Raw genomic sequence first — 12,992 nt, 5'->3', positions numbered from 1 at the left:
TTGCATTTTCCCTTTCCCCGCCCAGATGGGCTAGGGGGAGTCGAAACAGCCACCAATCGACCCATAAAGTGTTATAGAGTCATCACAATGACCAGCTTAATTAAGGTAAATTAAGATAAAAACGTTGCATAGTTCCCCTTTAAAGACTGCGTTGGGTTCTCCGACTCTCTGGTACTTCCACAACAAGTAAAGATTTGTAGTGGGGGTTATCTCGCCGATGGTGGAGAAGGAAGTGGGGGAAAGGAACTTTGGCTTTGACTCTCCAATTGAACCGTGACATGGAGGAGAAAGGGATTGTCGCCGTATGTGCCACCGAGGGGCTGCTCTGCGGCCGGAGGAGCTGCTTCGCCGCCGGAGGGGCTGCTCCGAAGGGATTCCACATACGGCAACAATCCCTTTCTCCTCCGTGATGCGGTCTAATCTGGACTTCAGAGAGTCGGGGAAATGACAGGGACCCGAGGTGAACCGACAGCTGTCTACTAGTGGTGAAACGGATCAGTGTGTCCACGGTTCGGTTCAGATAACCGTTTTGGGCCTTGGTTTCGGATACGGTTCGAATTAGGATCATGTCCGTGATAGTAAAAAGGCGGACTTTTTTTTGACGGAGGGTTTGGGGGAGAAACACAAAAATGAATGAGACCCACAGGCTATTTGCAATGTGTTAATTGTCTGCAATCAGACAACTTGCAAGGCTTTTTTGTACAATAAATGTTCCCCTAAATGCATTTGAAAACATGGTGCACTGAGTGTAACATGTAAGGGATAACGGCCGACGAGGCTTAGAACTCTGGCGACGAGCGCAGCATGAAGCCAGAGTTGCCTCTACCTGTCCATTATTTCCATCGAACCGGTCGACCTCGAAGGCCGTTATCCCGCTTATCACGCGTTTGTATTTATCTCCCGTATATTTAGAATATAATTGTATCAATTACTTTCTTTAAATTTAGGAATCGTTAAAGCCCAGTTTGTTTTGAACGCTGAGAGGCTGAAGGGAGGGGCGGGAAAAGTCTCATTGGCTCGGGCAGCACTGGAGAGAATGCATTCCGCTGGGTCCTAAACACCCTTTTGTATTGGACGTAGGCTACAGTAGGCAAAATACGCTACATAAGGCAATGCCTTCATGAAACCGAAATCCGCGGATCTCCAGAATGCTCCGAACTGTGGTAAACGAACCAAACGGATTCGGATACAATCGAATCCGCTGCAGGCCTACTGTCTGCTGATAACATCTTCCTCGAATGCCGCCTGAGCTTGTTTTTGCTAGTGACGTATTTCCACTAGTTGAAATGGGTACGGCGCCACCTATCGTACCGGTTAATGATATGCCTCGGCCAATGAATAGATTTTCTCACCACCATGTATAATCTGACAATTGCAGTTGTCCAATTGAGGAGCATAGTCGAACTATGGCTTTAATCAGATTAAGCTGTGCATGTCAACGTACTGACTGATTCATCTGTTCTCTGCGAAGACAGCAAAGAAGTGCAAAGAGGCCGCTGCGGGCATCCATACTTGTAGTTGTTATGAAGTCTAGTCAGAGCCCGTCTACGGAGAGCCTTGGCACTCCCTTTTGAGCCCCATTGTATCAAACTTCCATTGTAATCCACTGGCAGTGATCGCGGGTGAGTTCAGATTGAATGGGGGTCTCTGGAGCTATACGCTAAATTTATCTCTTTCACCTGCTTGTCGTTGAAATATATCAGATTTTATTGTAAATTCTGCAAGTTCAATATAGATTATAGTTCAAAAGTCGAATGAACAAGTACTTATGTCTTCTCGATTTCTTACAGGTTGGGCCATTGTTGGCCGTACACGCTAGCATTCTGCTTATGAATGCTGATTGGTCAGGGACAGACTTGGGACTGATTACGACCCCGCTTGATGGCATCTGATGCTAAAGTAGAATAAGAAACATTATCTTAAGGAGGACTTTCCGTTTAAGTTAATTGTTATACATTATATGTTTATATATTATACATATATATACATAGATATTATATGTGCGGAAGTGCCAAAGTGACTCAGAACTTGCCCTAAAGCAGGAGCTCTGGCAGTATGCAAATATTTGACGTCATCCTCTTGTTGAACAGATTTTTAGAACAGATAAGTGACCTTAAAAAAATGAAATATTCAGCTGAGTGTATTATCTTAGCAAAAGGTGTTTTACCTTTTGAACGCAACTTCACAAACGATGACATCCTGAAGTGATATATGAGGGTGATCCCCATAGACTCCCAATCATTCTGCACTCGCCAATCAGGTCAGAAACCGGAGGTTAACAGAGAGTGCAAATTCTCTACCTATTAGACATTTTCTGGTCTAGTCTCACGAACAATCATTTTTTCCGGTTTTATGTCATAGCCTACGAACTTCTGACTGTCGTTTCCTGAGCACTCTTAAGGCACGTTCATGGTACTAATAATGACGAGATGCCTCGTCAGGGATGATTCTCACACTTACACATGTTTCCGACATCGACCGTTCATGTGCGCTTCGTTCGGAATCTAAAAGTTCTTCCCAGCAGGGGTTTTTTATCAGATAAAAAACTGTCAGAACCAAACAGAACTTACGATCAGTTTCAAGTTTGCACGACTTTATTTCCTTGTAGCCTATCACCTCCTATCCTTTTGCTTTTATTTATGAGAAGCACATAGTATTGCCACTGTATGGAAGGCTACACTTTTCCTTATCTAGAGCTGGTTTACTAGTACAACGTTTAAAACTGAGCAAAGTCGATTCAAACAGACGACGTCAATCAATAGTAAAGTATGTGATATGATGGTTGATTCTTTTATAGTGAGTAAAACCTTCATGTTCCGCCATGTTCATGCGCGTCACTAGTAAACAATACGTCACCAACTAGGCAACTCTTGGTGAGTTCCAGATGCCTCGGACACCAGCCTTCCGAGATGCACTTGTGACGTCATTTCCTGTCTCGTAGCACTTATAGCATTCCCGTTCATCTTTGTGATTGTGTCATGTAATTTGCTTGTCGTTGTTATCTACATTAGCCTCTTTAGCAAACCAGCTTGAAAACAACTTTGCATTGTATTGCAGACACAGCAAGACCGTGCAATGCATAAATTGGTGAGCGGAATAAAGTGTCAATGTAATCAAGCGTGTAAGAGCATTTAAAATCGACTTAAAATTACCAATTTTGTTACAAATACAAAGAAAAAAATCTCTTTACAGGCGTGGCCATTTTTGTTTTTGTTTGCCTCACTGAACTTGGTATACTCTCAGAATCTCGAGAGGGACCGAACAAAAGGGGGTGTGCCTCCGTGAAGTGCCGCAAGGGAGATTGCCACACTTGCAACCCGGAAGGCTGGTGTCCGAGGCATCTGGAACACACCATATGTTATCAAAATCTGGCCCCAGATGCCGAACTGAAGTAGAATCATTGGAGCGTCATGAGGTGTCGTTCACAAGAACTTTCTGTCGTCGCAAAAATGTTTTCCCCATTATTCCCAGCGATCTGAACGCTCCATCAATTCTGAAGAAGGGAAGGTTTACGTAAAGGTACGTAAGAGCTTCCGAACCTCGGAGCGTTTTGAAGGCGGCATCACATATCCCCTCAACTGATTACGCCTCGACATTGAGGTTGATTGAATGTGCAATCATTAAAAAATGTATGGATTTATTTATTGGAAAGTTTATTCGTGTATTATGCAAGTTTAATTATTAACGATTAAGATTATTTACATTTTACAAAGTTTATTTTCCATACTAACAATTTTGTCTCTTGCTGCTAGAGCGATAGCTACTCTAGTTACTCTAGCTTTAGCAAAAACATGTGAAGTATGATGAGCTATCAAACTTTTTTGAAAAGAAGGAGAAAGCTAAAAAACATTATGAGTTCAAGCTGTTTTTTGAACAGCTTCACCTCAGTGAAAACCAAGAGGTCATCCCTAAGAAAACTGCCAGCAATGTTGAAGGCCATTGCGTCAGATACATAAGACTGTACAGTTAGATTTGCCACTACATCTCCCTACTCTGTACTGAAGCGCCAGTCTTGAAATGGATTTTCCCTCACTGCTAGGATCTTTGATAAGCTGCATCACACCCCGGAGCAGGCAAGATATTGAAAATACTTCTTTAACAGTGGTTCTCAAACTTCGTCTTCTAATTCCTCACCTTGGAGCTTAGGAAATTGTCAAGCTCCACTTTAACTCCAGGAAACTGTTTTCCTTGTTCTCTTCCCTCCTCAACCCTCCCTCCCCTCCACCTCCTTCCTGCCTCACTGCTGATGACTTCGTTACCTCCTTTACCCTGGGTCAACAGAATAATAACATCTAACCACGTCACCACCTACCCCCTTGACACTATCCCTTCCTCTCTACTACAGGCTGTCTCAAGCGACATCCTGCCATTTCTCATCACACTTTTTAACTCCTCCCTCACTTCCCTCACTCCCTCACATCTCAGGCATTGTTCCAGCATCTTTCAAGACTGTCAGAATAAAGCCTCTCCTCAAAAAACAGACCCTTGATACCACCTACATCTAGAACTACAGACCGGTATCTCTTCTTTCATTCCTCTCTTAAACTCTGGAACGTGCCATGCCATCGCTAATCCAACTGTCCTCCTATCTCTCATCTAACAATCTGCTTGACCCTCACCAGTCAGGCTTCAAGAAGGCACACTCCACTGAGACGGCTCTCCTTCTCATTCTCCTCGACCTGTCCGCAGCATTTGACACGGTGAACCACCAGATCCTCCTTGCCACTCGAGCTGAACTCGGCATTGCTGAATCTGCCCTTTCCTGGTTCACATCCTACCTGACGAATCGCACTTATCACGTAACATCGAATGGCTCCTTGTCCAAACCTTGCACGCTTGAAACTGGTGTCCCTCAAGGCTCGGTACTGGGGCCTTTTCTGTTCTCCCTCTATACCAGATGCCTGGGCTCTGTAATTACATCACACAGCTTTTCCTATCACTGCTATGCTGACGACACTAAGCTATTTCTCTCTTTCCCCTCATCTGACAAAAACCTGATAGCAACACGCATATCTGAATGTCTGGCAGACGTCAGCACTTGGACAACTGCCCATCACCTGAGGCTTAACCTCAACCAGACTGTGCTCCTCCCAATGCCACGGAAAGATTGCCCACACATGGGGCCCTATTTTAACGGTCTGAAACGCAAGTGGGAAGCGCAAAGCGCAAGTAGCTTTGTGGGCGGTTCTATGGCGCTATCGCTATTTTACAGGCGGATAAATGACACTTGCGTCGCGGCGCAAGTGTCAAAAGGGTTGGTCTGAAGCAGCCTAGTTACCCGTAGGTGTGGTTTGGGCGTAACGTCCAACAAACCAATGAGGGTGCCAGCTCCCATCCCCTTGAAGAGCCATGAGCGCATTTGAATTGGACGAGTTGATATTTTGACAGCGCGTCTGCAGTCTCCGATGAGACAGATGCACATGAATTTCAAACTGCAAATGGCTCAGTTTATTGCCAAATAATATGGCCTAATTCACACATGGAATAAGGGGTTTTCTTCCACAACTTCAGAAATACTGAGTCCTCAAATAAATTTCGGCAAAGAAAACGTATATGATATAACATATGATATGCGGTAACTGTGGTTCTATTTAATGATATACGCAATACATTATAAACATTGTTTCTTTTCAGTATTGTATGCTATCCTAATATGCATGTGTCCCCGCGGTAATAGACATTGCCATTGATTGTATTATGCGTTACGTGTTTAGTTTGCGTGTGTTTAAACAGAGCACACACGCGCGCCCGCATTCATTCATTCTTTTTAACACTCACTCGCGGTAAAACAATGTTTTTCACGATCAAATACTCATCAATCCTAAAACTTATGGGCATGTAGGCCTACACGATGTCTCTGTCAAGAAAATATGTGTTTGCTGTACGGTGTTTGCAGATGCATTGATTTAAAAGTACAACTTATTACCGCTGCATCAGCTGTTCTTTCCCAAATAATTTACCAAGAATGTGCGGCTAGGTAGATGGGAGAAGCAAAGTGTATGCGCGAGGTGCATAAGCAATCCGTATGCATCGCATGCGCATGTATGCATGCGCCCTTAAAATAGCATCTGAACAACACGCCACTGACGCCACTCCACTTTAAACCAGGTATTTCCTGGTCAGTAGCGCAATGGTATTCAGAAACGGCAAAATACCGTTTGCGCCAGAACACGCCTCCTCCTTCCGCCGAACCGCCCCTTGGGGCGCATGATCAATCCCTAATTTACCGGCGAGTGGCGGTGGTGGGAAAAGAACGCTCTGCGCCAGTTGTAAACTAGCAACGACACATGCGCCAGTGACTAAGTCACTTGCGCCGGATGCAAGATAGGGCCCATGGACTTACTGGTCACTGTTGAGAACATCACTGTATCACCTTCTCCAACTGCCAGAAACCTCGGTGTGGTACTGGACAATCAGTTATGCTGCACCGCAAAATCCCTGCGGTGGCCCGATCCTGCAGATTTGCACTTTACAACATCCGCAGGATCCGGCTTTTCCTCAAAAGGGAAGCAGCTCAGCTTCTAGTCCAATCACTGGCCAACTCCCGCCTTGACTACTGCAACTCGCTGCTGGCTGGACTCCCTGCCTCTGCGATTAAACCTTTGCAGCGCATCCAGAATGCGGCAGCGCGCCTCGTGCAACCTACCGAAGTTCTCCCATCTTCTCCCAGTGGAGGTCCCCTCTTCCGGGACCTCCACTGGCTCCCTGTAGTAGCTCGCATCAGATTCAAGATGATGGTACTGGCATACAAGGTAGTCGATGGAACTGCCCCTGCCTACCTCCAAGCATTGGTAAAGTTACACAACCCAGCTCAATCCCTCCGCTCAACTACCTCAGCTGGACGTCTTGTACCAAGCAAAGGTCGATCAACAAAGTCACAACTATTCTCTGTTTTGGGACCTCAGTGGTAGAACGAGCTCCCTGCCGATGTCAGGATCGCAGAGTCGCTCACCAGCTTCCGCAAAAGACTCAAAACTCACCTGTTCAGAGTTCACCTCGACTCTCTGCATAGCTACCCAGCCCCTTCTGGCCACCATTATATGTTGTCTGTCCTGGCACTTAATGTACACACTTATTGTACACACTTAATCTACATTGCACTTATTCATAGTACTTAATTGTGTAAACATCTGCAGTAGCTGCTAGCATTGCTGTACACGGAGAATGTGTTAGCCTAGCGATTGTTAGTACTTGGCTCTGTGAACATCTTTACTGTACTGACAGCGATATATTGTTTCACTTCTTATGACAAAAGTACTTCTTGTAAGTCGCTTTGGATAAAAGCGTCTGCTAAATGCCCTAAATGTAAATGTTACCTCACTACACTAACATAATGATTATAATAATTACCATTAAAACCCTTTTCAGGATTCGATTATTTTGTGTTTGTTGAGTGTTTGTTAGTTGAGGAGAAGACAAGAGAACAGAGAAAATCCAGGGTGTGGTTTGATCAGAGAGCAGGACGAGCTACTGCATCAGTATTTCTAGAGGCAGACAGGACAAAGAACTCTTCATCTCTGACAAAGAGAATTTGCTATCCCAAGTCTTCACACTTTTCAACAAAAGCGATCAGGTATACATTTTAGAAAGCAAGAGACTGATCATGCCTTTTTCTCGGAATTCCATCATGAATGTACTCCAGGAATGATGTTTTATATAACAGTGTCATAGTATGTTGCGGACAATGTAGACCAGTTGGTTTATCATAAAGCTCAAAATATCAGATGGGGTCTGCAAATTGAGGACACTGCCAGGGAGTCATACCTGAAGACCATGCGAGATCTCCATGTGTACTTCAGCATTACAGCATCAGTGCTCATTATCAACCCAGACCTACCATGGGTAGGATCAATCGCCAGATGGACCTGTGATTGTCATGGGACTGGTGTGCTTGAAATAAAATGCCCTTTTAATGCAAATGGCTGCGATCTCAGGGATTGTGTCAGCGACCCACATTTCTGCCTTACCGTGACTGCATAAGGTATGGCCCTCAATCAAGGTAATGGCTACATGTACCAACTGCAGGCCCAAATGTGTGTAGCTGAGAGATTTTAGTTGTGTAGGCACAACAAAAAAAAAAATATTCAGCGGGTCCAATTTGATCAATGCTTTTTTGATGAGGCCTACTTGAGAGTGGAAGAATTCATTAGAACAGGGGTACTGCCTGAGGTGTTGAGTAAATGGTTTACTGTGCCACGCCTGTCCTCAAGGGGTAATTTTGAGACAGCACCTGAGGGATGTTATTGTGGAAACCCTAGTGGTAACAAAGACATACTTTCTTGCACATCTGAGCAATGCAAACGAAAGCACTTCCACAAGTCAGGTCTGAAGCTGAGCAGGGGGCCAAACAGTTGGAAATGTGTAGAATGTAATAAACAAACAAAACTAAATGAGGTTGTGGTCCAGAAACGCTTTTTATAAATGAATTTATATTTATACAAATTAATTCAAAATATATATTTTTTACCATAGTATATATTGTATGCAAGTGTTTGTAGTCATGTCAAAAATAAATGTGACCCATACATACATAGATGAACAATAAAAAATACATATGTTTTATAACTATGTATAGTAATTGGTCTATGTAGTTCAGAGTCAGAGAAAACAATTGTACCACGTCTCTTCTCAGTCTCTTAACTGATGGGCAAATATTAACATATTATAATATTACATATCACAATATTAACGGCATGACTGTTGTTTGTATTTGATTGTGGTCGTAGTTGTGGTTGATTGCTGACCCAGTTTACCACTGAGTTCAATGGGTCAGTGGGATCGGTCATCAAAGCCGGTGCTCAAGATGGCGGCGCAAAGCAACAGTGACGTCACGTGAACCAAACAAATAGGAATTGTTTAGACATTTCTGAAAGGCAAATTATGTTATGCGGGCTTAACTAATGCAGGCAAATAGGGTCCGATATTTTGGGGGCTGAGCTCAATGCAACCTTCAGAAATTCCTCCTGTGTTGAATAAGTGTTGAAAGAGGAAAGAGCAAACCAAGAGTTCATCTCAAAAAGGGACCTGTAGACTTCAATTAATGCATACTGTTAATGCAGACAGAAATTTAATTACAAGTGGTGTTAAGATAAGGAGGGTGGCCATGCTGACCCCAGCTCTCTACCACAGGAGGAGGGGCTTCCTGTCCGTCCTGGCCATGTCCGACAGGCAGCTGAGCAGGAGGAGCAGGTCCGGGACCAGTTTCCCTGGAGCAGTGCTGAAAATGACCTCCCTCAAAACATAGACGTTGTTGTAGTCCATCTTCTGAGCCGTGTAAGAATCGGGCCTTTGCTTCAGTATCCCATAGGTGTTGACGATGAACTCAGTGAAGGGAGGGTGCAGGGTCCGATTGTACCCGAGCTGGGCCAACCTCCCCATCAGGTCCGTGTACCTCTGGGAGACATGGAGGCCGTACCCCTCATCCACCCGCCCGATCAACGGGTGTGAGCTCACCTGCAGGAGCATCAGACAACATAGGAGTGTGTGGCTTTTTAATATTGTACCTTATCGTTGGGTTTGTCAGATATTTCATTTTTAACTGTTAGAAAACAATCAGGAAGGGTTCCTCTTGCATCACAACAGTTGTGATGTTCAATCGGTATCATGGAAGAAAGCTCTCTATAGCTTATATGTTTTAAGTGCTCTGACAAATTAACCTTGTTCTTATAGTCACCATGCTAAGAAAACTCAAACTAACAAGTGTCATTGCATGCCCACACCATTCACTTTTCAATGTCCCCATTCATTTTTCAACGTCACCTTCCACAACAGGGCATACACTGTTGAGCCCCATCGTGGTGAAAGTATCAGCAGGCAACAGCTACTCACACAATAGCAAATGCAATTCAATTCTGAATGTTCCAATTCTATAATATCTTGGAGAGTATCTTGTGTTAATTGTGAAACACCATGATGCTTACCTGGATGATTTTTTCTGGTATGTTGAGCACAGTAAAGCCATAGAGTCTAGCCTGGCTCTGGAACACATGCGAAAGAATCCTCCTGTCCAGCTGAAAGGCGATCTCTCCAATCAGCCGTTCCGGGTCTGAATTGAAAGAGGAAGTCTAATTGTAGCCGATACATTCATTCGTTGAGCTCTTCCTATGGTGTCCATCCCAAGATTTCATTGTCGTATTCAGTGATACATGTTTCCATAACTGACCTTTAACCTTTCGAGGCACAGAAGACTGACTGTAGGTTTCAACTGCTGGCTTCACTCTTGTTTGAGTGTGCATGGAACTTTTTATGAAAGACTCAAAGCTGATCGGAGAGGAGGTTTTGTGCACAGGTTTCAGGCCCCTTTGGTGCAAGTTTCTTCTGAACTGGCTCTTCCCCAGGGTGTCTTGGATATGAGTGGTTGGTTTGCTTCCTGAAGGAGCACATACACAAACGGAAGATACCATTTTACCAGGTAAGGAGTCATGAGTAAAGGAACCGAAGAGTCACTTCGTATTGCATGAGATATTTAACAATTATACGCCAAAGGCGAAGGGAATAGTGGGGAATAGCCGATCGTGGGCTGTTCCCCACTATCAATGGATCTTGCGGTGAAAAATTGTTTTAGTATATAATAATACATTTAATTTAGAGGCGCCTTTCAAGACACCCAACACGTGAACACTCCAAAAGTAAACAAGATAACACTTTTTGCCGGGATTTATTTGTTTTTATTAGCGGTTTAATTGTTTTTATTAGCGTGACGAGACGACCGTCACGCAATATCCCGAGTTTGAGATCTCCATCATGGGTTATTGCCCGATATCCCGAGATAGCGAACCAATCAAATAGCCCCATCTTAGGAGGTTCACGTGTAGCATATACTAATAGCGTATACTAATAGCATATACTAATAACTAAAATGGCAATCTGAATGATAGATTTGATTTGATTTGCACCAACTTAATATATCCTATATGACTCAATCTCTTACTTTGATAACTTCAATTACTTTGGGCCATTTTTTAATGAAGATTTCCAGAATAAATATTCAAATTTTTCAAGATACTTTGTTACTCCACTTAGATAATGTCTTTGACTAGGTTACCCCGCCCATTTTGCCGGTGATTTGAGTTTGCCCTGCAGAATGGTCTGGAGAAGAGCAATACATTTCTTCCTAGTTTCGATTAGTTTTTGTGGGAGCCAATCACCATGCTGGCTTTCCCCCCAGCCGCGCTATTGGCTGGTTTAAAACAATGACGACAGGGAAGCGACGGCAAGCAGCCAATTGCGTACAGAGTCATTTTAACTACACCCATTGATCACGCCTCTTGTGCTGAAGAAAATGACAGCAACTTCCCCAGACCACCGTGCAATCTACGATGGAGCTTTGTCTGGCAATAACCAGGCTAATACTGTCTTAGTTAACAAAGATCTTCTAATATTAGTATAGGTATGTTCAACCAAAAATTGCAAAAAGCGATCTCATCAATATGACCCTGTTATATGTACCCTATTACCCTTTTATATGTTTTTTCTATTATTCAATTGCAGCTTTCATTACAGAGCTGTACAACGTCTTACCTTCTGGGTCCATGTGAACACCCCAGCTGGACACATTGTTCTTGGTAGTCAGCTCCAGGCTTTCTTTGACCAGGTTTAACACCATGTTCAAGTGGTTGTTACTATGCTTGAGGTTTTCATTCTCAGAAAGCAATGTAACGTTAGCCTGCTCAAAATCCATTGATGCCATCTGTGATGGGAGGCCTCACTGCTCAAAGATCAAACACGTGTCCAGGGAGGTCTTTGATCTGAGGATTAATGGATCTGACGAACATAGATCTGACGTGAATAGCATCACTTTCCCTTTGTGATGTCACAAAGGGTCCAGAGATTCCGGTTTCTCTTCTGAATACTTCTTGAGACAGACTGTATGTTTGGAAAACATTACTTAAGGTTCTGATCATTATGTAAATTAAGTCGAAGAAATTATGGAAATATCTTATCGACCAATCAACAATCACATTATTAAGCTAATATGTAATGTTACTTCATTATATAAGTATTTGACATGTCAATGGCAAGATAATAGAGTGATAAATAAAACACTGTGTTCACGTCAGCTCAGCTCTTTCTGTTCACTTCTTGCTTTCCCAACCATCTCCAGAAGGTATTAGAATATGTTGATGATCTGTTTACAGGTTGAGGGCAGCAGATTCATACTCTTCCAGGCTCAAAGCAGGTTTCTTGTTGCCAACAGCCAAGCAATAAACTTTATGAAATATTATATGGAGATATCAATTAGGGAGACCTCGGGGAAGACCCAGGACTAGGTGGAGAGATTATATCTCAACACTGGCCTGGGAACGCTTCAGGATCCCCCCGTCAGAGCTGGTCAATGTGGCCCGGGAAAGTGAAGTCTGGAGCTCCCTGCTTGAGCTGCTCCCCCCACGACCCGACCCCGGATAAGCGGATGCAGATGAGATGAATTAGGGCATTTAGCAGACCCTTTTATCCAAAGCGTCTTACATTGGTTAATACACACGTTGACACACCGACGGCAGAGTCAACCATGCAAGGCCAGCTCGTCAGGAGCAATTAGGGTTAAGTGTCTTGCTCTTGGAAACATCAACACTCAGCTAGGAGGAGCTCAGGATCGAAACAAGCAACCTTTCAGTTACAAGGCAACTGCTCTACCTCCTGAGCTAATCCGACCATCAAGATATCTTTCATTGTCTTTTACAATTCACGAGGGTGAAATGGCCCCCATTTGATAGTAAGCAACTTGCTTTGTTCAAATAGATATGATATATATGATACGTCAGTTTCGGTCAATGGAATGTCGTGTGCTGTTGCGATCATTAGTTAAAATGGCATAGGGATCCGTCAGCTATTAGTGAGTGAAATGTGCTTTGTGGATATCTGTTCCAGGTTTACTGCACCTTCTTCCGTAAAAGCCCATTAAGGTCCTACACAGTGGGCTCTCTTCTGGAACTGGTTTGGGTTAATCTCAGGTGCATGAGATGCTTCTCATTGGCGGAGAACACAGCGATGGA

At 43.7% G+C, this 12,992-nt stretch overlaps 1 protein-coding gene across 1 annotated transcript; it reads right to left on the bottom strand.

Moving 5' to 3' along the window:
* Positions 1-9,088: 9,088 nt before the first annotated feature.
* Positions 9,089-11,733, bottom strand: LOC115554785 (speriolin-like protein). The gene is made up of 4 exons (XM_030371628.1): positions 11,521-11,733; positions 10,163-10,369; positions 9,921-10,045; positions 9,089-9,453 (listed from the first exon to the last, which is right to left on the bottom strand). Exons 1-4 carry the CDS (start codon positions 11,687-11,689, stop codon positions 9,121-9,123), a joined length of 834 nt encoding a protein of 277 aa, XP_030227488.1. The 5' UTR covers positions 11,690-11,733; the 3' UTR covers positions 9,089-9,120.
* Between the last annotated feature and the right edge of the window lie 1,259 nt (positions 11,734-12,992).

Source organism: Gadus morhua, chromosome 11 (genome assembly GCF_902167405.1).
Source record: "Gadus morhua chromosome 11, gadMor3.0, whole genome shotgun sequence".
Classification (NCBI taxonomy): domain Eukaryota; kingdom Metazoa; phylum Chordata; class Actinopteri; order Gadiformes; family Gadidae; genus Gadus; species Gadus morhua.
Note: the sequence above shows the minus strand (reverse complement) of the source record. Positions and strands in the feature narration are given on the sequence as shown.

Coding starts and splice junctions, on each gene's coding strand:
- LOC115554785 (XM_030371628.1), bottom strand. CDS start 11,689: ATGGCATCAATGGATTTTGAGCAGGCTAACGTTACATTGCTTTCTGAG. Junction 10,370..11,520: donor TGTTCACATGGACCCAGAAG/GTAAGACGTTGT, acceptor GTGCTCCTTCAG/GAAGCAAACCAACCACTCAT. Junction 9,454..9,920: donor TACCAGAAAAAATCATCCAG/GTAAGCATCATG, acceptor ATGCTCCTGCAG/GTGAGCTCACACCCGTTGAT.